The sequence below is a fragment of the Haemaphysalis longicornis genome, unplaced genomic scaffold (genome assembly GCF_048455015.1).
Source record: "Haemaphysalis longicornis isolate Haplotype H1 unplaced genomic scaffold, Haemaphysalis longicornis Haplotype H1 scaffold_9, whole genome shotgun sequence".
Taxonomy (NCBI): domain Eukaryota; kingdom Metazoa; phylum Arthropoda; class Arachnida; order Ixodida; family Ixodidae; genus Haemaphysalis; species Haemaphysalis longicornis.
Genome location: NW_027526460.1, coordinates 123,828,568 through 123,854,521, shown reverse-complemented (window position 1 = coordinate 123,854,521; position 25,954 = coordinate 123,828,568). Strand labels below are relative to the sequence as shown.

The following is a 25,954-nucleotide window of genomic DNA, read 5'->3' as shown; positions in this document are numbered from 1 at the left end:
GTGTCATTAATTACTGAGGAGATACATGTGGTGTGGTGCTTTTATACTAGACGGCCTCCCGGGTATCAATGCACTCAATAAATGGCACCACTGTTCACGCTTGTATATAGTCGCTGCTTGCGGATTAAAGGTGGTTATTGTCATGGAGCGCGCCAAGATGCAGTGTGTTAAGCCCTATGCGTCGACGGGCGGCGACACGCCATATTTAAACACAAAACCTCATCGCGGCTTATAAAAAACCTCACAGATGGCACTTACCCTGCTAGGGAATGGGCAAGGAAGTTAATGTAAACCCTACAGTGATTTCTACGAGAGTATTGCGATAAAGACGTTTACTCAGCTTAAACAACAAGGACACCCAGAGGGATGTTCACTCTGTAGGTGCCGAGATACCTTAGACGCGAACTTCCACTGTTTTTGTAGTTCAATACGCAGGTTTAGAATCGAAGGGTCTGCTAGCAACAAGTATTCGTACAGGCGCACAGATCAAAAGAAAACCGCAATAGTTTTTACACTTTGCCGGTTCAGTGTAACAAAACAGGTGCTTCAAGAGATACGTGCTCATGTGAAGTCCTTGACAAAGCTACTTGCGTAGCTGCAAAGCAGCGAGGTGTTTGTGCATTGACAAGGCTCACAGAGCTTACAGGCGTGTGCTTGATCTCCCCCGACGATTGCAGGCAGGGCTACCGGCCTTGTGACCAACACCCGCATCACGCACGCAACGCCGGCCTCTGCGTATGCACATTCGCCCGATCGAGTCTGGGAAAAAACGTCCAAAAAGACCAACAAGTCTACCTGCAAGAGTATCGCGCGGCAGCTCGTAGAGGACGAACCCGGGAAAAGCTTCACAGTGAGTGAGCATGAAACGATCTTGCAGGTGCCGTGTACTGAATATCATATAAGTGCACTTTGATCCGAGCACTAACAGCACCACGTGGAGACCCTCGCAGTGTTGTACACCTCTTTTGTCATGAATTCGGGCTGGCTCGGTTCATAGTTCTGTATTGGAAGCTTCCATTCCATAACATGCCTGTCTTTCAAACGGCCTACCGTGTTGCTTTGTTATCGAAACTAAGAGACGCAGCTCGTATAGTTGGGGTTATGTTGTTCGTGATCCCAACGCTGTAACACAGCCAGTCGCTTCGTCCGATGGAGGGAACCCAGGGAGAGCATGTTCAAACTTTGGAAGTTTGATCCTCCTCACACGTACTTTTAGCGACAGAACATGCATTTCAAACTTTTTGCACTGCCAGAAGCTGCGGCGTAAAACGGGAAGCCTAATGAAAACTTTAATTTGCTGTTACGGCAGTTGGTATTTCGTACAGGTTAAAGCAAAGCGCTGCGATTGCCGTCCGCAACAAGAAAACAATAAAATTCAGGGAGCCTCTTACAGCTTCCTACAGGTTGCTTTGCAAAAGCATAGTTTACACTTTAACAATAAAAACTTGCACCGGCCAAGAATGTTTAAAATCCCCCAAAAAAACAACGTTTCGGCTCCCGTACGGGTGCCTTGTTCACAATCTGAACCCAGCTTGGCGCGCTCCATGACAACTCAGCCTTGTTGTGAACAAGGCACCCATACGGGAGCCGAAACGTTTTTTTTTTTTTTTTTTTTGGGGGGGGGGGAGGGGATTTCAAACAATCTTGGTCAGTGCCAGTTTTTATTGTCGTGTTTTCCTGACCAGACGAGTTTCCGTCCAACCCTCGATTTCAGTTTACACTTTATTTCAAGCTGTGCAATTTTCCCTTTTTAATTGTAGGTCGTTCGGGACTATGTTGCTTTAGAAATTTAACAGTTTTTTTTTCTTTATTAAACTCAAGAATCGCGAGCGTTGAAATTAAGGGCATACCACTGCGCAAAATGATAAACCTCTTTGATATCCTAACTGAGCTAGGAAACTTCATTGAAGACCGCATTTCGCCCTGCGACGTCGATGAATGCCATCGTGTACCGGTCCGAAATGACCGAACGAGTAAAACCCTCATCGTTCAGTTCATTCACCGAGGTAAACGTAGTGGTGTTCTTGAAGCGGCAAAGAAAAAAATGTACGATGCTCACATTGACGAGGTGGCAAAGAAAAAAAAAATTTAGGAAGCTCACATTGACGCGTAAGACTTGACGGTAGCGAAGCTATACGCTACCTTTACGACCATCACGGCGGTTTAACGATTGCAGCCGATTTGCTTCTGCTTCGCCGCCGTAACGACCTTTACTTCATCTTTGTTGCTATAAGTGCGGGCTTCCTTCATATTTTTTGGAAGTGATAATCATCTGACAAATGCAGATTGCGAAATGTGTTGCTATACATAAAGGTAGAAGTATTTCTGTGTTTCCCAGTTCAAGACCAGTTTCTATCCTGCCAGTATTATCCAACGGTTTAGAAAAGATCATCTATATTTCAGAATAAACAGTTTCCAATCTAAACATTCCATGCTTTCAGGGTGTCAGTTTAGTTTTAGGAAATGCAGGTCAGCAGAGACGGCCCTGCTGAAAAAAAAAAAAAAAAACATTAATTAGGGAACTCGAGGCAAATGACCTTGCTCTCGAGATATACACGGATGAGTTGAGTCGACAGATGACGACCATCTCTGCAGTGAGATAAAGCGCCAAGGGGGAAAAGAATGAGGTAGTAAGCATTGACGTCGGTGGCTCAAACAACTAAAATTGAATAATTAACTTTTTTGGTGGCCGTAGTAAGCAGCACGTTTGTAATAAAAAGGTAGACGCAATTGTTTTTCTAGGCAGTTTCATTTGGCAGAATTCTCCTAGCGCGTCGCTACTACGCGATATCGAACTGTGAAGTTTAATTGCCGTTCACATAATTACGCATGCGAGGCAGTGAGGACAGCCGCAAAGCTCCTCCCTTTTGTTACGTGCTTGCTGTGTACGGTATTTAGTTTTACAATGCATACAGAACACTATTTCCCTAAATATCAGTTACTTAGAGTTTCTGCATTATACGCATTTAGATTGCTATGCATGCATAGCTTGTATTCACTAGCAAGGCACGCATGCAGGCAACCATGCGAGTGCGCCGTCACTAGTTACGTCGGGCTCCGCGGGATGGGGGCACTTGTCCGTGATTTGTGCTGGACGTTCCAAAATCTACCCCACCGATGGTGAAGTAATGCCTCGAGTCCAATGTCAGTGTGATTAATAACATCTCTGTTGACAGCACCCTTGAGAATGGGGTTGAAACGGAGTCAACGACGCACGTTTTTTTTATTCGGCGTGCGGGCGGATCGGCACAAGCAGCGCCACGTCCGTGGAGCAGCGGCTATGTCCGTGGCAGTTTCCAGTGTTGCCAAGCGAAAAATTTGACACCTAAACTTTTCAATGAATACCACCTATAAAAATGCAATATCAAGAAAAAATTAGTAATTTATTTCCATGCTTCAACTCGCACGTCATGCATCGTATTACAATGCACGAGAGCCGCTGGCGTGGTTATTTCCGTTTTCCCGAACAAATTATCGCGCACAGTCATTGTGCTATATTTTACCTTCGTATACAAAGCATCTTGAAAGTAATACCTGCTTACAAAAACTTCCAAGAAAAAATTGTACTCTATTCTTCATCTTTTCGACCCACTGTGAATTATTCTGAGACTGCATAAAAGTTTTGTGAAGTACCAATTGTACGGGCAGCGAACACCTGATGCTGTATTTTATCATGTGCTTTTTTATGTTTTATGCTGTGCGTGGTATGCTCTGTTCTGGGCTTCTTTTGTATGCCTGTGTTAATTTTGTTTGTTTTCATGCAAGTGTGTTTCGTGACATGCGTTTATCCTTTTCATCGAATGGCATACTACGTAGATGTTACAATGTGGTTCGGCGAATATATATAGTGAAATATACATAAACATGCTGTCGGGTTCGGCGTGCGGCATTTTCCAGCTGCGTTGTTTGCAGCTTTTCCCCGTGCGTCCTATCTTGTACTGTAGGGTAGCAAGTGGGAATAACGTTTCATTTCATTTCAACAGTCTGATCCACGCATGACAAGGGCGGCTGCTGTTATCCACAAATAGTGAAAATTCTTACGGATCTTCTGACTTGCTTTCGGTGGTTCTGATTTGGTTTCAAACAAATATATTCGCAGCACTACTGTTTTGCACTTACCTTTCCAAACCCCGACGTTATCTCTAAATTATTCAATAAACATTGCAGCCACAAGTTCATTTTGGTAATATTCGATGATTTTTAACATCTTGGCGCTTCACAAGGTAAATTTATTAGATTCTCTTCACAACACCATCGTCTCCATACTTGCTGTTATTCTCCGCAAGCTTGCGTGCCAGTATTCCTCGTCTTAATAATTTGTGCATGTGTGTAATATTACTTTCCACAATAAATTTTTTATCCACGTGCAGCAACATTCATTTTTCAAAATTGCTAACTCTACTGCATTAAAATATGAGTTTGATATGAAAATGTTGTAACCTTACCGCTTCTTGTGTAATGCCTCCACAAAAGACGCCATGGGTGGATACAAAGAGCAATGCTCTTTAACGCCGCGTTGTCAGCTGCGCGCAAATCTAAGGCATTTTAAGGCACAATATAGGCGGTAAATTGTACGAATTTAGAAATTTATACACACTCCACGGCGGTCATACGTGATTTACGTCGGGTAAATTACAACACAGCTATCGCGAGGGACATTCATGATATACTGGATACGTACCCCCGCCCTCTTCGGCTCTCATGCGTCCGGCGAAATACACTCCCCGCTCACATTGCGGCGGATGGTGCCTGCCACCCTGCATCCGTTCCACGACCATTGCCATTACTGACAAGAGACGCCCCAGGACAGTTTCTCCAACAGAAGAAAGACCTTCGTCGTGCCACACGAGCTCTAATTACACGGTGTGAAACGGACCTCTCTAGTAGACTCGCTCGCTGGGAGGAGGTCTTGCTGCGAAGACTTCGTGTTGGCGTAGCCCTCTCTCCCGCTGTTACCCGGGAGTGGCCACCACGCTACCATGCCCCGTTCGTACAGAACTGCCCCTTTTGAACGGCTTTTGCTGAAGATGCGGACCAAGAACACCTGCTCTGGACGTGACCTTCATTGAAAGCGGCCAAAACACACCTTCGAGGCACAGTCCTCCACCATGGCAGACCACCTGACCTCCAATAGTGGATATGGTGACCCCACCACCGCTCACTCCTTGCGTTTCTTCGCGAAACGGGAGCTAACTTTACCTGTAACGTAGTCATGATGCCATCAGGTATACTATCGCAATAAAAATAGTGTAAAAACGTAAAGGCCTTACTGCTTTTTCTATATATATGATTTGGTAGTGCGGCGAGCAAACGAGTTTCGTTTTTGAGTCGACATAGAAGTGATTCCGCATTTAATACTGAAGTGCAGCGCAAGGCTTTTACAGCTAAAATGAAAGGTACCATAATCCATCCTTTGCAATTGTAACTGCAGTTCGCATTTTTAAAGCACTAAAATACGCGTGGACATATTCGCATTGCTATTGCAAAAAGGTTCACATTTTATCTTTGCACATAACAGCTGCAAAGCACACGAAGTGAAATGACTCTGTAGTACATATATACAAGCCCGATTCGGGTCCGCGTTGCACAGTTATCAAAAGAAATTGTTTCACTGTTTAATGCAAATCAACAACCTCAACTTATCTGTAATGTGCAGAAGAAACCTACGTGCTTCGTTCGGCGCTGCCGCAGCAAGTACTGTAACCACGCCACCTTCCTCAGCGCTGTTTTCATGGAATGTCAAAATTTAAAATCTTCCCCGTAATGAATTTTTCGAGATTCTGCACCCAGAGGTTGGCAGTATAAACATATGTGCAATCAGCTAAATTCAGACTTGCTGACTATGCCGTGATATATAAGGAATCGGCGGGGAGGATGTTTTTCGTGGAGCCACACTGTCAAACCTGCTTTCCCTGTAAAACTTAGGAAAGCGCTAGACTACGAATCCTGTACTTTCATTTCGTTCTGATAAGACCATGCTTTTGATAAGACGGCAGGCCCTCTAAAACGCGTCGCCCAAGGTAATTTAAAGCGAGCGCACTCTTTCTCTAACTTCCGTATTTCCTACGCACTAACATATCAATTTAGTAGCGTGAGCTACATTGGCCGAGGTTGAGTAGTTTCGCGTGGCTCCTGTAGAGCCGTGCTGCGCATGCGCGAGGAGAAGTGACGTCACACGACGCACAGAACGTTGCTCACGGCCCGGCGTCTCTCACACGCCCCACGCGCCCTGCGTCTGCGCCCACCTCCGTTTTGTACGTGGGGGCCCGGTCCACTTGATGATCATGCGAGGTGTGGCCGGGTGTGGAACCGATGGCTCGTGCGTCGCAGCAACACTGGCGTGCGCCTGTGGAACCAGATTAGCTCTGGGCGATTGGTGACGCCGCGTCGGAGCCGCGTGATAAATATACGTGTCACATAATGCGTATACCGTGTGTGTGTAATTGAAGCAGCTGTAAGCATGGTAATCAAGCTAATCCTAGACAACTTGGAAAGCTAAGAATAACAAGCTGAACCTTAGCTCACGCTACGTATGTCCTGGCATAGCCGAGCTAAGCCACCGCTATTTTTTTTTTCACGTGTCTGAATATTGTTACATTTTGGCGAGCGCAGCTTCTTTTTCCCTTCGCCCTTTCAAAAGGATGACTGTTTCCTTTGTTTCCGATTAGTGGCCATCCTCTCCCTCCCCGTGTTAAACTCAAAATATAATCATGGTTGTTTGTACTGTGCCCTCCGTGCTTGGGAATTCTCCTAAATGTACTTTCCAACTAAGTAAGCAAGAATATTCCGCAGCAGCTGCTGCCAAGAGTAATGAATACGGGCCTGAGTGTTCTGCTTATTGCATTACTGCAGATGGCAGGTGCAGACAATGGCTGCTGCCTTCGGCATGTTCCGATTGTTCGTGCTTGTCCCATATCCTTCAGGTCGTCCTCGGTGGCGGTCGGTCTTACTTCTGGTCGAACGACACGGCGGGCGGAGATCGGACCGGCAAACCGGACCTCATCAAGCTATGGGAGAGCGCCGGCGGGAGACGCAAGTTTATTTCATCCAGGAACCAGCTGCTCGCTGCGGACGCGAACGAGTTCGACCATTTGCTAGGTGAAGCAGGCATGATTTTTGTCGTTGCCAGCAATTTTTGCTTAATTCGTGATGCTGCTTTTCACGGTAGTGATGACAGAAGTTGTGTTGACTTTTGTATAAATTAACACGCAAGTGCGCAACCTGTGCAGCCTTTAAACCATGACATTTAGGTTTAGGTTCTGTGATCACTTAAAGAGTGAGCCGCGGTGTGATCCGAACTCGTACTAATACAGGAACTTTATACCCACTGTAGGGATACGTCATGCCATGTGGGAAATTCTGGCATCTTCGGCCTACCCATACGGGTGCAGACACACCGAGCAGTTATTGCTAAAAAGAGTTGGCATTTTGAAATCTCGCGTATCGCCTGAAATATTTTTCAAACCAGCGGCGTCTTTAAAGTTCTTATATTTCTTCGCCCTTCCTTACCACAACAGCTTTCTACACACTTCTAGACACGTCCGGGATTTAGAGCAGCACGACTTCTGCCCACGGCAGGCCGTGTTTCAGATATTTGAAGATTGTTACACAGAACGGCGAGTCAATCCCTCGTTTTTCAAATTTTATCAAATGGCAGAGCTTTAAAAAAGTGCCATATCCCTTCTTCACAACCGGGCAAAAAAAATAACGCTTTAAAACTTCAGAACAATGCTTCTCAAACATTGAAAACATAACTACTATTTACATCGGCATCAGCGCTGTTGAACCGAAGTGGGGTACTAGGGCAGTCGCTTCCGTTGACTATTTGATAGCTCTGATTTAAGCGTTCATGGTGAACAATATTACGGGCGAAGCCACTTAGGACTTCGGGCTGTGGGCGTCTTGTGTCGTCGCCGTCGTCGTATCTCGCCTCATGTCGTCACGGTACTAAAACACCGGGACACTCGTTTTCCAAAGCTTCGCGCTAGAACGCTGCGTGCTTCAAAGATGCGAGAATTTTACAGCAAAACTGCGTACCCCCTCCCCCCAAACGGTTTAATCTCCGCGTGCAAAAACGCTAAGGCGCCAAGAACGCATTTATACACTGTATGCTTTGCCCCTCCCCAGGTATCACGTTAGCGGAGATGGCCCGGTATTATTTGCTTCGCAGAGGCTTCGGAAGTTTTTTGAAGGTTGGTGGCTTAAAACCATCGATGATGATGGTAGTGATGGTGATCACGATGATGATTTTGAGGTTCGACAGTCTAAATTGTTTTTTTGGCGCATGAAAGGAACAGTTTGTTTCCACAGAGGTCACCCCTAACTTTTCAAGTGGATCTAGAATCAAACACGTAGTGTTTTATTCAAGATAGTGTAATGATTAGGGCTGTTATGTTTGGTTACTGAAGAACAATGATACTTTCTGCGTGGTACTCGAATTGCATTTTCAAGTTACTTCACGTGAGATACAATCGATATACCAAATTAAGGTCCGGGAAGAAAATGATTTTCTCCTACTTAGAAGAACATTAAAACTGAAGTGATGATAATTTGACAGTAGCAGGTTACTAGAGACAAGGAAGTGTAAATTCACGCGCTGGCGCAAAAAGGACTCTTGCATGAAAACAGAGCCGTTAAGAGGGCACTGCGCTCTTGCGACTGACGTCAGTATACCTTGAACGACAGAATGTGGATGCAGGTGTTGAGGATATGAAGCGACGTACTGTCGCAAGCTGCGTGTCATAAAAAATACTCACGTGCCAGCTTGCACTCCCCGAAGCGCACAGGATATTTGTAAATTTAAACAACCGAAAAAAGTATATGTACGTTAGATCATGGGCCAAGCCAGAGCAACAATTCTGCTCATGCAATGGGACTAAAATTTCAACCTTTAGTCATATCTTCAAGATATAACAAAAGCACCAGCCTTCAAGATATGACAAAAGTACCCCCAGCACCCGCCTTCAAGAGCCCCTGTGTTTGGGGTACTTTGTGTCACGCCTTCACTGTGGACGAATAGTTCTAGTTTTTACAGACGACTTACTCGTGTAGTCCTGCTCACTAAGCAGTATTGCTAACTGTTTGGTGACGTTGCGAGTGAAGTTTTGAGTGCGAAAATACGCCGTTCTGTGGGCCTTTATAGAACGAATTTATGCCTCACATTAGGTACGAGCTTATGTTGATGCCTCAGTCCCTTGAGAGACCAGCACTAATATGGGGTAAGTGAAGTGAAGCATAACATTTCAAGCACCCAATTTATCATTAAGGACGTTGGACGTGCAATACTTTGGCGCTAAAGGCATTGTTACTTGCTCGGTCGATAAAAAAATAACTACATCTTGGCAGTCCCTCCACATAAAACCTATAATATACCTAGGACAGGGTACTCACGTAGAACATTTCTAAAATTCCCCCGCATTTCCCCGAGGGGGAGAATGTGAAAGTGCGAATGCACGGTTGTCGGCCCGCTTGCGGCGCTTGCGCTCGGCCCCCGCAGCACACCGCCTCGCCGCCTTCTCTTCCATCTCTTCCATCGGGTTTGTAGTATCACGTGTACACCACGCAGTTATCAAGCCGCTATAACGCCGCTGAGTCGCCAACGCACGCCGCTGACGACGTAGTTTGAATGCGTTAAAGATATAAGGCGCGTCAACACTGATATCACCGTTGCGTCCGTGGCCTGATCGGTAGAGCGTCGCGCTGCGGCCGCAAAGTCCGCGGATCGAAACCTGGCGCCGGATGCTGTTTCTTTATAGAGGAGCACTGCGGACGCCGCCGCCGGCGGTGGATGGTTTGGGGTCGCTTATAAAGTGTATTCACACTTAATAATAGAGAAGAAACAAAGTGGCAGGTATTTAAGTGACGTTGTAAACATACGGTGCCGAGCTTTTTGGCCTGTGTTCTGAGCAGATCAGACATTTGGAGCGATCTGTGCTGGCTCTGCACCTGAAAGATGGACGTATGAGCCCCGAAGGAGCTAACAAAACATCGATGTGCTTCGAGGGCGTAGAAGTGAAAAAAGACCGCGACGTTGCTACTCGCCTAGGCTTGCGTGAACTCCTAGAAGTACGCGATGACTGCAAACTCTGCTACCTTGTATACAGCTTTGTGATAGAATTGGTCTTCCCGTAATAGCTTTGGTGGAGTGTGCGGTGTCTATCCACATCTGTCCCCTCAGCTTCATCCCCTCTCGGCCTCTCGGCGATAACTACAAGGAGCTTGGATCGCGCCGACCCACCCAAGCACCGGTGATCCATGAACGTGCCCAATTTCCAGCCCCGTGCCCCCAGCTTATGAACCTCCGAGACCTGTCAAACCAGCCGACGCGACCAGCCGCAACCTACCCTTAGGACGATGACATTCCTCACCGCAATTCTTAGCGCGTCTCCCAGGGTGTTGCTTCGTTGCCTCGGCGGGCATGTTCTTCGGGGGCACTGAACACCCAGGTGAACATCGTCATCTGTGGCGGCAAGGGGTACTGCCTTACCTCCATCTAATACTTCGTCCTCACTGCACCCACCAGGCCACTGCGGTTCAACCGGGACAGTCACCCTTTACGCGGTGGCGTTGTCACGAGACGAATGCAAAGAAAGAAATGTTACGTACCGCTGTGGTCTACTCTACCGACAAAGATGATGTCCGCGACGCGAGGCCTTTCTCGGGCTCGCTGATGGCCGACTTATATATAGTAGGAGATGCATCAATCGCCTCATTTGTTTTGCCGCCTTATAGCAATATCTTCACACCCTTTGAGTCATTTTATAGGGTCTTCTTCCGCATTGTTGCAGCACAGCTGTCTATGGCTAGAATCCAGCAGATCGTATCCGGTAACAGAGCGATGTAGACAAGAATCGCTAGCGAGCGTAGCGCCACGTTGCGGAACCCACTCAGTACCCGGGATCGTAAAACTGCGCGCCACACCACCGGCGCATACAAAAATCATATAAAATTAAAAAGGTCCTAGGTCCTTCATATTATAATACAAGACGGCTTATATTTCCTTTAAAAATTAGATGGAGATTACGATAGTCCCTAATGCGATAATCAGCCGCAGCTGTTCGGACAGCTCGTTTAGCAGCAGCGACAGACGACGCAGTTCCACCAGTTGCGTCGCTCATTGCTCAGTATGAACTGGCTGAAAGCGCATGTGCGCGTTCCACAACAGCCGCTGCAGATGTTAATCGACCAGATTTAGGGAAAATCCCCAAGGCGGAGTAAGTTTCTGTGAAGGAAAGTTTGACATCCACCTAAATGCAGCCATACGGCTGCAAATGAAAGCTATACAGCTTTCTGAGAAACTTCGCAGTTGAAGAAAAGTTCGTCCTGGTGTTGAAGAAAAGTTCGTCCTGGTCCTGACCAGGACGAATTTTTCTTCAACTGCGAAGTTTCTCAGAAAGCTGTATACGCCTCGAGCTTCGCGATCGCTTCGCCGCCTGCCGCCGCTTCTCCGCGGCGTTGACGGGATTTGCGCTGCGTGACTGATAGGGGCTCGTGCAGTGTTTTGGTTCTATTTCGCTTCTTTTCGCCTTTCCGCGCCCTAAAAAAACTTGTTATGGTGACGAATATAGGCAAAGAGTACGTTTAGGTCACTTAAAAAGCAGCTGCGTCTTCGTAGAGTACGCGATCGCCTGCAAGAGCTACCCGGGGACGCGGTTCTGCGCGCTTCGTCGCCGCTCTTCCGGGCGTCGGCGACGGCAGCAACATATCACCCATGTCACCTCCAAAACATCAGGCACAAATGAATTCTACTGACGCCTCGTTTAGACCTGATACTGACACAATGAGAGGTTGGCTTCATTTTGCAGCGTGGACAACGAATGCGGCTTCGTTTCGCATATATACGCCGCAGAAAAATATGCTTCGGGAATGTGATTACCCAATCCCGGACAATAACTTATGCCTTTTATAAGAATATAAACCATGCGAAAATGTAAAGTATATTCCAAGCCTGTGCGTCGTTAAATATGTGCCCACACATGCCATATAGCAAGAACCAAGGAAATGAAACCACAGAAAAATAAATGATGTGCCAATTAGGAATTTAGAAACATAATAGCTCTAACGGAAATGAAAAAAATAAAAACAGTACAGCATCTGGCATGCTAAAGACGTTCGTCTAAGCTTAAGCCAGGTAGGTTTCACTAGACCAACTATATGCGAAATGCACGTGCTATTTCGCGAGAAATTGGTAGGGGGGGGGGGTCAGGGAGGGGGACGCCGTGTACAAATGCGGAGCGGAATCAAGCAATGAACGTTTTAGTAATCCCACACATAAATCTCGCGTTCAGTTTCCTTTTGTTTTTCTACTTCAACGAAAAGCTGACCGTACGGCGGACGCATTTTTGGAAGTATACCGGGTAGGCTGTTCAACAAGCGATGAAATGTGTCGTTGGAAGAGTGTGGTATGTGATAAGGCCCTCTGATTTCAGTTTCTGGTTTATTCTGCAGGCTCCCTGTGCCATATGACAATATTTCGAAGAAGCATTTAGTCGCGGACGCGGATTATATTGTAAACCCGTCTCCGCGCTGCTCGCACAGGATATATGTAGCAAATGAAGGTCTGCGGGCACGCACCTCACGACAAGACGACTCTGTCGTGTGCTGATCCCCGAGCATAATTATGCATTGTCCATCGTACTTTTGTTGAATATTCCCGAAATTAAAACAGACTGGCTTGTAAATGGTGGTGATCAATATCTGAGGTATAATATTGGCAGACGTAACTGGTGTGCTGTCAGGTATGAGTGCTCCGCTGATTATGTAAGCGCACAAAACCGATTTAAATCGTAGTGTATAGCCGTAGCATGAACATCTGAGGAACCGGTTGTTACGGAGACACGCCTAGTAAATTCAGGTCAGTGTAACTAGAATCGGCTTCATCATACGCCGGTTCCGCGACGCTGGCCTGTGACACACACCTGGCGCTTATACAGACCGAAAATACCACACTAAGATCGCGTCGGAAACATTTACACTCTCGTAAACACACCCCATTTGCGAACAGAGTGACTGCTCCACACAAACATGAATTTCAAACGCCCACAAACGGTAAATCTCAATCGTGAACGTGCCGCAAAAGCAGCGGCGGCACTGGGGAGCGGGGCGCGGACTCCCGCGCCTGCTTTCGAAACGGGCCGCTAGGGGGATTTCAGTGGCGCCCCTACAGGCCGCGCTCGAGGCGTATAGCTTTCATTTGCAACCGTATGGCTGCATTTAGGTGGATGTCAAACTTTCCTTCACAGCCGCTGCAGATGCGGACGGCCGGTTGCGTCACTTGCAGTTCAGCCCTAACTGCTGATGGCTGCAGTGCGCTGGGGCAGCACTCACTCGTGGGTTCTCTCGACGGTGAGCCTCTGCGGCGCCGGCGCGAAGTGCGTCTCAGGAAGGGACCGCAAACTGCGCCTTACGAACGCACATCATTGTCATGCGAACGTCCCCCTCACGTTTTCGCCAAGCGTCGAGCGCCTCTTGCGGGCACAGCATACCGTCCCTTCCCTTCCCCCACCGCACACTTTCGGAGAGCACTGGCTCGCGCGGCCACGGCGAACCGCCCTCCCCTCCCAACTTCGCGACATTCTTCTCCTTTGCTTTCTTTCACTCGTTGGTCTTCCCATCGTTCACGGGCGCCAAAGGGCTGCGCCCTAAAATATCTTGCCAGCAATTTATTTGTGTTAGGAGGTGAAGCAGACTTTAAGGGGATCGCTGTAATCTTGTTTTTTGGAAGATGGCTTTCCCACATCGAGTGTTGCACAGTGAATCACGTCAATGTTCGGAGGGAATACCATTAGAGAAAGTGGCTCTAACGCTTGTTTAAGTGAAACTATACCGAAACAAATTATATGACAATTAGCCGCGAAGACGACCCCAACAAAACGCCCGGTTTTATATAGTTTTCAAAATTACGTGGTTCACAGTGAAGTTCTATATATTGTGTAATTCTCGTCCGCTGTCAATACATATGGGATTCTACGGGAGGAAAACGGACAGCTCCATGTTTGTCCACCGGAACAAAGTTCTAGTTCGTTAAAAGTTCATTCAGTTAATTAACCAGGAACTATGTTCCATCGCAAATTACAAACAAACGTGTTTTGCTTCGTGCAAAAAGTCAAAGCTCACCCAGTCGAAGCTCGCGTTGAGGCTTGGCACCGCTGCTTTGCTGGTCATCCTTCTTCACAGAGTCAAAGAGCACTTAGCTTGTTTCAAGCAAAACTTTCTACGCGTACTAGACAACGGTTCTTCTGCAGCGTGTGGGACACTAAACTCCCAACCCGGCAAAGGCGGCGGCGGTGGGGGAGGAGGGTAGGGGGGGGGGGGGGCGGAGGGTTTCACTTATGGAGCGCACTGTAAATGTCGCGGCGAATTTACCTAGCGCTCCCCGCGCGTCGGCGGCACGGCTTTGTCATCTGCTTTAGCGAAGGTTGTTTTGGGCCTGTTTTGGCGCAGCTTCGCGTCCATTGCGCGCTTCCTTCGCACGGCTTGATTAACTTGTTCAACATCACCTCCTGGGTAACCCGGACACGAAGAAATTAAGCGGTCGTACGGCAGACACGTTAAGCATTGGTCTGAAGGGCGGGAAAACAAAATGTAGAGACCACGTACAGACATCTGGCCGCTAGAGAAATGCCACTTTTGCGCACTGCTTGTCACGAATGGCACTCCGTTTTCTAAACTGATGAATACCAATTCGGTTTTGTTCTAAGAGGTATTACAAAAGGCCGAAGGAGCAGCTGGTCCTGATAAACAGCGATTATAAAGCTTCCCTCAGCTTTGTCGCAATTCTCAACCTTAGTAAACAATATAATTTAAATCGGTGTAAATGGAATCACTAAGCTCACATTCCGAATTGTTTTGGTGTCTACGTTTGTGTCGCGCGGTGGTGTAGCACCGAGCTAGCACATCAGGATGGCTAGGTTCCGCTGTCTCACCCTTCAAAAGACGCTCCTCTCCGTTTTCTTTCTGCCGACGCACGGCCGTGCTACGGCGGCGGCGTCCACCGGTCTAGCCCGGCAGTGGCAGACGCTGCTGCTGCGTTCGGGACACCGCCCACGCGAATTCCAAGTAACCGCTGGCAGAATTTCTCTTTTCACTGTTTGTTGAGCCACGCGTGTGAATTCAAGTGACGTCGCATGGGCAATTGTTATGGGTGTCGTTTAAAGCTTTGCTTTCTAAACACCTTCACTGCGGGGACTGGTGCCAGTTTGTCTAATATATGACATTATTATGCGAACGGAGTGGGTATACTACGAAAAACGAAATACTTATGTACGCACGCTGACAGCGTAAAACTCCCCTCGACGGCATGATAATAAGCATACATCACATCTTTGTTGCACTAGAAAGCGGTTGCCTTCTGTGGAACAAAGTTAATTTTTTCTTGATCCATTGCCTAGCCCGAACACAGTAGACGAGGTTGACAAGCAAGATGTAAAATGAGGGTTTGCATCTTCCCGCGTTTTTTTTTCTTCCCAGGCCTGTTCTCAGAAAACCACCTGCCACCCGAGATCAACCGCACATCAAAGGAACCTTCGCTCACTGAGATGGTGGTGGCCGCTCTGAAGATGCTCAAAATAAAGGGTCCCAACGGTTTTGCTCTAATTGTTGAGGGTGAGCTTCAAAAAGTATTCTACGATAACTGTTGCGCTTCAGGAGCTGTGCTACCTCTTCATTCCTAAAAAAATACGTGCCAACAACAGCGTCAAACTTCTGACGTCAAATTCCAGTACCGCTTAAACGCTAAACGACAAAACCCGTTGAACGCGTTAGTAAAAAAAAGTCATTCAATACAACTTACAAGCTAGCAATAGTATTAAGCGGACACTGAAGAGATGCGTAAGTATTTTTGATTACTTGACAAATTGGTTTGGAGTCCCTAGGCCATGTTTCGACCTCACTTGGTGCGTTTACGCGCTTATATTTAGTAGAAACTTTAACTAGAAGGTGTTGTTCTCTATGCATCCTCCTTGACGATTTCTTTTTAGGCTTCGTATGATGATCACTCGAGATCGCTTGACAGCGCTATTGTGTGGCTCTCCGACCCTCCGACAAGTTAGTCAGCCGGCCGACGCGGGTCGTCGCAATTCGTTCACTCATCCACGACACGATTTGTGCCTGGAAGAATGTGCTCATAGTTTGTTAAAGTGTGGACTGTAAATATCTTCGTCAAGTTTATGAAGGCAAACTAGAGCCACACAAGTGGATATGCGACGCCCCACTTACTGGTACGCTTGTAGAAAATCTAGTATCAATTAAAGGCGGGATAAGAGTCAGCCAGGTTAATACGGGTACTAAAGAAATTAAGAAATGGCGGGCGATTACACTCCCTAAGGCAAAATTTGTGTGCAGCGCGAACTGCAGTCTTCTCGGTCACGCCGCATAGCTGTTGCGTCTTAGGAAGTGATCGCGTGATCAGTGAACGCATGGCGGCGCGCGCTACTGTGCCGTCATCTGCCGCGCGCGGCCGCCGCCGACCATGTTGTAAATTGTGTTTGAACTTCCCGCGCAATTATCACGTGGTTCCGATTATCCACGCAGTGAGGAGGACGCCGGAGGACCAATGTGCGTGTAACACTCGACACGAGCTGGGATTCTGTGGCGCGGCCTCGGCATACTGGCCTCCCCCTCACACGTTGCCATTCTTAATTCTCCGCTTCCCTGCGGGCTCATAATCAATGGCTTCGTTTTCTCGGTTATCTCGTAGCGCCTCCCCCGGGCAGCGTCTCGCGCCCCCTCGGCATACCGCCCTCCCCCTTACACTTTCGCCACACTTTCCTCCACCGTTTTTCTTCCGCCTCACCCTCACACGTTGACATTCTTAATCCTCCGCATCCCCGTGGGTTCATACTAGATGACTTCATTTTCTCGGCTATGTCGTAGCGCCTCGCCCACTAGATGACTTCGTTTTCTCGGCTATGTCGTAGCGCCTCGCCCGGGGGGCGTCTCGCGCCACCGCGGCATACCACCCTGCCCTTTACACTTTCGCCACACGTTCCTCCACTGTTTTTCTTCCACCTCCCCCTCACACGTTGCCATTCCTAATCCTCCGCATCCCTGTGGGCTCATATTAAAAGGCTTCATTTTCTCGGCTATCTCGTAGCGCCTCGCCCCGGGGAGCGTCTCGCGCCACCTGGGCATATCGCACTCCCCCATACACTTTCGACACACTTTCCTCCTCAATTTTTCCACTCCCTCCCCCTCACACGTTGCCATTCTTAATCCTCCGCTTTCCTGTGGGCTCATATTCGACGGATTCGTTTTCTCGGTTAGCTGGTAGCGCCTCGCCCCGGGGAGCGTCTCACGCCACCTCGGCATACCGCCCTCCCCCTTACACTTTCGCCACACTTTCCTCCTCCGTTTTTCTTCCGTGTTAGATGCCTCTTCATTCGCTCAGTTACGAGGCCGACGATGCCATCAAATCACAGCAGCGGACGCGTACATGCTGCGCACTAAATCAACCCCAACTTTTAATGTAAACCATAAAGCTAAAGTTCGAGAAGCACTTGTTGCACAGGGTGAACTAGTTACAGCGATGAGCAGCACGATCACCCATTTTAGATCCCGGTTCCCACCGAAGAAATGCAGTCGCTAGACATAAGACATTCGTGCGAATTGGGGGGACCCTTACTGCTGAAGAGCTATGCAAAAGATAGTCGTCTAAGTTGCAGGGAACGCAAAAAATAAAAGAAAAAAAAAACAAGCTACGAGATATATATTTTATATTTCCAACCCCGCAGCGCTGTGGCTATGTCCGGGTAGCCTGAAGCACCGGGAGCAGGGTGTCGAACTTAGCAAGTTGAAATCCCCAATAAAACTTGTTCTTTAGTTGATTTTTTTAGATGCGACGCATCTCTTGCTCTGAGGGATGTCCCTCCTGCGTCGGCGTCGGCGGCGTCCGCATGCCATCTGCGCATGCGCGACTCTCCTCTGCTCTTCTCTCCGACAGCTGTGCGCAACCCTCTCACTCCGCCTCATTATCAGAAACAGCTGCGTGCGCGCGCTTCACTCGCTTCGCTCCGCTCCTGTCGCGCGAGTGCGCGCATGCGCGACTCTCCTCCGCTGTCTCCTCTCCTTCAGGGGCTGTGAATAAATTGAACCCCCGGATGCGTCGCATCACACCACGGTTCCTTCGCGGGAAGAAGGGAGTAATTTTGTACTTATGTAATGTTTTCTACGCTGAATTCACCACTTAATGCTGCAACCTTCATTGATGTAGAAGAGAGGTTGCTCCACGGGCGAGTTGGCAGACTGCGTGCAGATTGATGCGCTGGCGAGCCTTGTTGGCGTGGTGCTGGCGTGGTGCGAACACGTTTCTTACGAGACAGGGACGGTCCAGGAAAGCTCCAAAGGTGGGGGCGAAGCCCCTCGCAGTTGAGCCAGTTGAGCGTCCCCGATGACGCGGAGGGCGTCCAGGTACTGAACACGCCTCGGCTAGTGCAATTACAATTCTAAGCGCTGCTGGCAGGCTTACCTGACGCATTTTACAGCCTACAACATGGCATCCGTGGGGTATTTTGATATCAGAGATATCGAGAATGTCCAACCAAGGATAACGTCATATGCCAAGCATATCATTGCAGAGAACCGAAAACCGAAACTTGTTTTATTTCCAATCTTGGAATCGTCCAATGTCATTGCAGCTCAAATACGGTTCACTTCTGCCTGTTGTGGCCGCCGTCTTCCAGGCTTTACAAGTTAAATAGTGCTTTATCGACAAGGTAAATGATGAAAAGTGCGTTTATTTGAACCAGTCTATGCAATGCAAACGAACAGAGCAGTTTGACGAATTCACTTCAGAAATATTTCCCCTGTGGTTTTTAAGGTGCCCACTTTATATTATTTCGAATTTTACCATGACACAGTTCTAAAACAATTATTACGACATTTAGAGGCCTTTTTTCGGCACTTTCTAACCTAAATTTGAAAAGCTCTTCCGGGGCGTTCCCAACTTTTGTCTGCGCAGCTACTATGAATCACCAGGCCGCGCTTTGGTTACCATTGTTCGTGAGCCGTTAAGGGGCAAATACCCTTAGGGGCTGAGGCTTTCGGAGTCTCCTGTCGTCGTCATCGTTTCACGTAGTCACGGTACTCAAAAACCGGGACACTCGTTTTCCAACGCCTCGCACTAGAACGTTTCATCTCCGTGGGAAAAAACGAGTTCTAAAGAACAAACTGGGACACTCGTTTTCCGACGTCTCGCTCTAGAACACTTCATGCTTCAAAGGCGCGAGACTTTTATAGCAACGCTGTATAGCTCTACCCGCTAAGGGTTTCATCTCCGCTGGCAAAAACGTCAAGGCGCCAAGAATACACTTATACGCTGCATGCTTCGTTCCTCGTCACGTTTCACGTTACTGGAGATGACCCATTTTTTTTTTAACTAGCGATGTTTGTCTTTTCAAACTAGCTGCAGCTGTGAGTGGTGCCAAATGCTTGTGACTTAGCCGCCCCAGAAAGAATCTCCTCTTGTTTGTTTCTGCCTTCTTGGCTTGTGCATAAGGAGGTAACATGCACATATATTTTTGTAATCGTTTGCAAAAGGTAATGGTCATCGCTTTGAATCCCTGCACGTTACTCTCCTTTCGCGCGTTGGAGAACGGTCCGTCATGGGGCTTCTGTTGCTTTCAGTTTTAAGGGCGAAGCCCTAGTAGGGGCTCGGGTTGTCGGCGCCTCTTGTAGTCGTCGTCGCTTCATGTAGTCACGGTACTAAAACACCGGGACTCTCGTTTTCAAACGCCTCGCGCTAGAACGTTTCATCGCCGTGGGCAAAAACGCGTACTATAGGAACACACCGGGACACTCGTCTTCCAAAGCCTCGCGCTAGAACGCCTTGCGCTTCAAAGACACGAGACTTTTACAGCAAAGCTGTATAGTTCTGCCGCCCAAACTTTTTCATCTCCCTGAGAAAAACATAAAAGCGGCAAGAATACACTTATACTCTGCCCGCTCCCTCCCTCCCCCCTGTGTCACGTTAGTGGAGAAGGCCAGGGATTTTTTCTAATAACTGTCCCAACGGTAAATCTATATACTAGTGACTGCACACTATACAGGGATATTGTGAGCTTCGGAATAAACGCCGTTCGGCCTTTTGCATGCTTTCCCCTCTCAATATTAATGATTCAAGCGATGCAGCGAAATTACAGTTTGTCCTTAACCGTACTGTTATTTTAGGGATAAATATTATACAAAACTTCACGTCTGAAAATGCAACTGCATTCGCTTTAACCCCAAGCGGTCACCTATTGACGCTATATGGCTTGGAAAGTGGGATACCATGGAATCTGGAGACAATAATAAACGCTTGGGCATTAGATTCTCATTTATTCTGGCCTCAAACCAAAGCGCTGAGCCCGTGGAATACAAGGTGGCCGTCGGAATAATTTCATGGAAGAAGAAAATTCAAGCGAGAACTTCAGGATCTTCAGAAGACTTTACTCAGCACTAATTGGAATACTCAGCACATTGGAATATGCAGCTGCGAAGGATGGTGTCACCAATTTGCGTATTAATAGAATAAATCTATTCCGAATACGCGCTTCCCACTTTGTAAACGATACGACAAGATTACCAGTGTTTTCGGTGTACAAAAACTGTCATGGGACTGTTTAGAAAACCGCCGAAGCATACTCCGGTGTTTATTGCGTAATCAAACATAAAGAAAAAAAGGAACGTCGTGTTTTTAAAATGGAGAAAGAACAGAGAAAAGATCTAGGAATTGCATAGCGAAATCTCGCTCTTTAAATCAACATTTTGTCTGCGCCCAATCAGCGGTTGGGAGGACACGCTGACCAACGACGTCGTTTCGGCATCTGCAGGTGTCACACTTGGCACGGCTTCGAAACGCCACCTTGTTGGTTACAAAGAACCCTGTGTTGGTTAACTGTGCCGCGAAAACGTTCCCGTTTTTAGATTATAATGTTGATTGCAGTACTTCGGCTTTCGATGCTTTTTCTGACTTCTTTACCTTTTTCGGCACGCTGTTTCTTCCTTTTTTGCTGTATATTTTGCTACTAGTTGCGATCTTGCTTGACTTCTTTTTTTTTTCTTCTTTTTCTAACGACAGCGACGCTTGTATGGTTTCTGCTGCATGCTTATATGTATCATCTTGACGAAACAGCGTAAAAAACGGAAACACTAGAAGAGAAAGACTGTCGTCTTTCTCTCCTACACTCTTAATCTGGTTCCACGTAAGATCCACTTAGTAACTGGAACTTTTTTGCAAAAAAGTTCCAGTTATATAATTGGAACCGTGTTCCACATATCCTGAAAATTAAGTGGAACAGTGCACCACATATTTTGCAACTAAATTATGTGGATCGGTGTTCCAAATAAAAGTATGCGGATCACTGGTCCAAATAAAAGGGTAGTTTAAGTCACTGGAACATTGATCCATGTAAAATGATTATGGAATTTATCCGGTGCGCCGTTCCAGGTACCTTCAGACCAGCTGTTTATATAAAACGGTGTTCCTATAGACATTGGGAAGCTGTCTATGGGACTCCACTTTTTCAATATTTCTGCTTTCCTGTCGGTATACACCGAAGTCATATGCCAGGCTGGCGGATGCATTGGTATCAGCAGGAAACCGCAAGCACCATTTTAACACAGCCTTGATATATGACCCGCAGTGATACCAACCATTGGAAAGCAGAAACCCCCGCAGCAGTGTGGTCCCTGACAGTTCCCAACAGTTGCCTATCGGAGCACAGTTCTATATAAAAGTTGGTCTGAGGCACCTAGAGCGGCACACAGTCTTTGGCTTCACCCGCAGAATCCTGTTCTGGGTTTCAGCTGCATGTAAAAGAATAATATACTTGCATTAAAATACGCACGAAACAAACTATTATGACTCATACACTGCTTTTCAACATACTATACAACTTTATTGGGTGTTAGTATTCATACATTTCAGATTTGAATAGCTGTCTGTTTTAAATTGCACAGAAAATGACCAACGTACAAGGAATAAATACCATAACAATAACACTAGGTTCCAAGTGGCATTTTCACATATTCACTTTAACTCAAAAACATGGTTAATAAAGACGGTATTATGGTCAACTGCTTCACAAATAAATAGACGTGTGCGTCTACCGCGGCACTGACACAGACATTATACAACAGTGAGCATCAAATATGCTGTCTTATCAGATAAACCAGGGTAATTCAAAGGCGGAATTACTCATTGCGCTTGCCATACTATGTTTACGCATAACTGTTTGGGACAGTGCAGTTTGCTATTAAATTGTAGGGAAAAGCCTAAAAACAAGCCATATACGGTTGTATTATCAAAAACCTACAGCAGTGCTGTGCAAGAGTTTCGGAAAAGAACGCTCGAGCCAAGATTAACGATAAAACATTTTGACACGAGAGGTCACATGCGGCAGTATGCCACAATTAAAACATGATTATTAAAGATAGCAGTTTCCTGACACCAGACGTAAGTGCAACATCAAGCTATTTGCAGGCTAAATAGACTTTATGAGCAACCTGAAAAGGCCTTTGACTTAAGGCACGTTACTTGCCCAAACAATTTGTAGTTGCTTAAAATAATTCATCCCAGGAAATCTCACAAAAGCCAGCGTGAATCTTATATAATTTTGCAAACCAGGTAGCTCTAAGCATGTTACACATATTAAAATTTAACAAGCAGACCAATTATATACGTCGTCAATTCAAGCGGGAACAAGTCAGACATCCTTAAGAAGCAAACAAGCCAGCGTTGAATCGTACAGGAGACCAGTTTTACAAAGCAGACTTGAAAGCATTTTTTCCAGCCTCAACGTTTTGCCTTAGGTAAAATTCACAGTTGCGTGCTATAAAAACCCTCCCGTCTTGTTGTCAGTGTAATTGTGACCAAAGCCCTGCTTCTCCCAAGCAAGAAATGCAACTATGTTCAAAGGGTAAGACTTGTTCAAGCCAAATACGCACATTTTAAATTCTTCTACGGCATGGGTGTCAGCTCACTTGCAGTACTAAAATTTATCAATGAAGGCGGAAGCCATCTGCGTAAATAAGCACTGTCACTTTTGCATCAGCACCAGCACTGCCACGAAAAAAAAATCTAATGAGCTACACTTGAATAGTAGGACGTTACAATGCGGTTCCATGAACTATATTAACACCCACTATAGATTCAAAGACAGCCTGCGCATTGTGCCAATGATGAAAAATAAGGCACGACTTCAGTGTTCAGTCGACATGAAACTTGCATGTGCCAGTAACTTAAACCTCATCTGATTTCACCCCCTTCATGCCTTTCATCTGACCTCCTTCATGCCTTTCAAGAGATAATTTAACCTCTACCAATATTTTAAATCCCAAGTAAAGCTGAACACTTCAAGTATTTCAACAGAGACTAAAACTTAAATGACACCAGGCCACTGTCAAATTTCTCATGCTTTCCAAGAATTCCCTGCAAAAGTCCCAAGAGCTCTTCAAAGGCACACAACCATAAGAACATGATGACACGATGAAAAAGATGACATATGCGGCGAAGAGGATGACCACACCCTGAAGTGACAATGCAGGCGGCGAATCCGTGATGAGTTTCTTGCGGGCAATATTGATGCCGCCAGTCCCTTCTCTCAGAATAACCGGGCCACTTACTGCTCACCTCATGTACCTTCAAGGAAACAAGAATATTTTGTTACATGGTTGCTTTAAATGAGTGAGTTGCTTAGGCCTTTTCATAACACAGTAAAATCAGTGATTTCTTGGGTTTTTTCTGGGAGTGCTGCTAAAGGTGAAAGTGCGCTAAACAATATCACCACAGACAATCAATGAAATTGCCCTGATTCTGGAAAGTATCCCACCTTGCTGCCTCAGTATCCTGATTATAAGGTTTTTTATCCTTGAGAGGTTTCGTTTGTTAATCAAATAATAATTACTATAATCACCTTTCGGCATTACATTTTACACACCTTCTCTCTGCAAAAAATGTTCTCTGTACTGTATAATGTGCTCCCTAGAATGCTGTAGTGAGGCTGGCTTAATATGACTTACAGCTAAACGATGTTTCTACCGCGAAGAAATAAATGGCCAGTCATAGGAAATCATAAATATCGCACTGTGGCAGAAATGTTTGGGGGAATTAGTTCCACCTAAAATATTTCCCTCTCGATATGTATTACCTCCATGGTTCGTAGTGGTGTGAGGCAGAAGTTGAGCTGACTAATGCTGAACTGGGCTGTTGCACAATTTTCTTATAAATCACAACTATAGCACATTTTCTTGCAGACGTCACTTTCTGTGCTCTAAACAATTCCCTTCAAAAAAATTACCCCTTATTTAACCACCTGTCAAAGTCCAATGCAAGCATTACTCATGCTACGGCTGTATTTGGGGGTATTATTGGTGCTACGGGCGTATTAAAAGCGGGAAATTTAAATCGTCAGTTGCCACCGTATTGTTGTAACAGCAACCACGTTGGGCGTGTCCGTGGTGCTGGCAAATCACAGCAACAACTCTCAAGGTGTAAGCTAAATATTTACAAAACTTAAATACAAAATATTGGTTTTTTTTGGCCACTGTTGGAGCATCTGTAATTGGCGCAATGTGAACACAATGGCCAGCCAATATTGGCGTTCCCGATAACTTCATAACAGTGAGATTTTATTAGGATGAACAGCCTCAGAAATTGAGTCCCGCAAAAACAAAATGCCAGCTTACCCAACGAAAATCATGACCCGGGTGTTTCTGCCAGGGACGTCTCAAAGTGCACTTCCAGGAAAGTTTCGCTAACGTGTTCCGAAAAGCTCCTACTGTTACCTTGAGCCACAGGCCAAGCTGTCACTGAGAAGAAGTAAGTTTCAAACCATTAGTTACAAAGAAACTACCTAAAAATGCGCCATGAAAGACCCAAAAATGGCAGTGAGTACTTACTTGTAGAATTCAATGCTTTCATCCCATTCAAGAGCTTTAATGTGTTGCCTTCTGATGATACACTTCCAAGAAGGGGTCCAAATACAATTAAAATGGCCATATGCATTCCTTGTACAGCTGTTTTAGGTCTATCTTCGCCCTATTGCCTAGAAAATAAACAGTACAAAAATGTCAGAATAAATTTATGCCTTGCTTTACCCAGAGAGCACGAGAAAATATTGAACAATGTCTGATTCGTTCCACGAAAGCAGAATGTCTTTCTTACAGCGGAAGCTCTGGTAATCTTTTCTTGCTAAACAATTTCAGATATAAAAATATTTGAACATACTTCAAGCTCACCTGTCCTTGGTCTATGCGAACTGGTGAATATCTGCACAATATGCACGACTCAAAAGGTACTCTTTTGTGGCTTATGAGCTGCACAGGGCATTCATAATCCGCCACACTCTCCCCGACGACCCTTCAGCATGTCGAAGATGTCTTCAGGCAGTAAATGCCACAGCCATGAGTTCGCAGGAGCATGTAAAGAATGGAAATAATTTGTTTTCATTTTTTTTGCAGAGGCACAAAAATATTTGTCACAACCTATCAGTGGAAGGCCAAATGTCTCCACAGTCAGCCACAGACTCTTTCTGAACAGGTCATAGAGTATGAATACAGAATGTAGCAATCTGCTTTTGCAGTATAATTTCTACGTTCAAAGGAGAACAGAAATGCATTAATATTTGGTGCACATCACGATGCAACAACTTTGCACCTGAGCGTTTTGAAAATTATTCTAACTCTCTAGCTGCCACTGACAGTGATAGCATAAAATGGCAGGAATGAATTATTTTTAAACTAACTTTGTAACGTTAAAATTTCTAATAGTCCACACGTGAGCTTTATGGGTAATTATTCTGAGGTCTCAGGTTACTACTGACATTGACAGCATAGAAACGGCTCCACACTTTCTGCGTGTTTCCACCTGACTTCCCCTCCACAAAAGGAACGTTTTGTTACTACGCTGCTGCTCAGACAACCACTTTCCCTTGCATTTCACTACACGTGAGGGAGCCAACTAAAGTTGACTAGTGTA

The 25,954-nt window shown here is 46.2% G+C and overlaps 1 protein-coding gene and 1 long non-coding RNA gene across 2 annotated transcripts in view; one reads left to right on the top strand and one right to left on the bottom strand.

Annotated features, from left to right (window-relative positions):
* LOC144153411 (alkaline phosphatase, tissue-nonspecific isozyme-like) overlaps nt 1-25,954 on the top strand; it is a 107,953-nt gene that overhangs the window by 22,913 nt on the left and 59,086 nt on the right. Inside the window, exons 4-6 of the mRNA XM_077685059.1 lie at nt 678-850; nt 6,924-7,098; nt 15,469-15,603. Coding sequence (XP_077541185.1) covers nt 678-850; nt 6,924-7,098; nt 15,469-15,603 — 483 coding nt within the window. The remainder of the gene's footprint in view (nt 1-677; nt 851-6,923; nt 7,099-15,468; nt 15,604-25,954) is intronic.
* Nucleotides 22,524-25,519, bottom strand: LOC144153667 (uncharacterized). Its single transcript, XR_013319351.1, has 4 exons — nt 25,216-25,519; nt 24,877-25,022; nt 24,664-24,786; nt 22,524-23,617 (listed from the first exon to the last, which is right to left on the bottom strand). It is a non-coding gene; the product is annotated as an uncharacterized LOC144153667 (long non-coding RNA).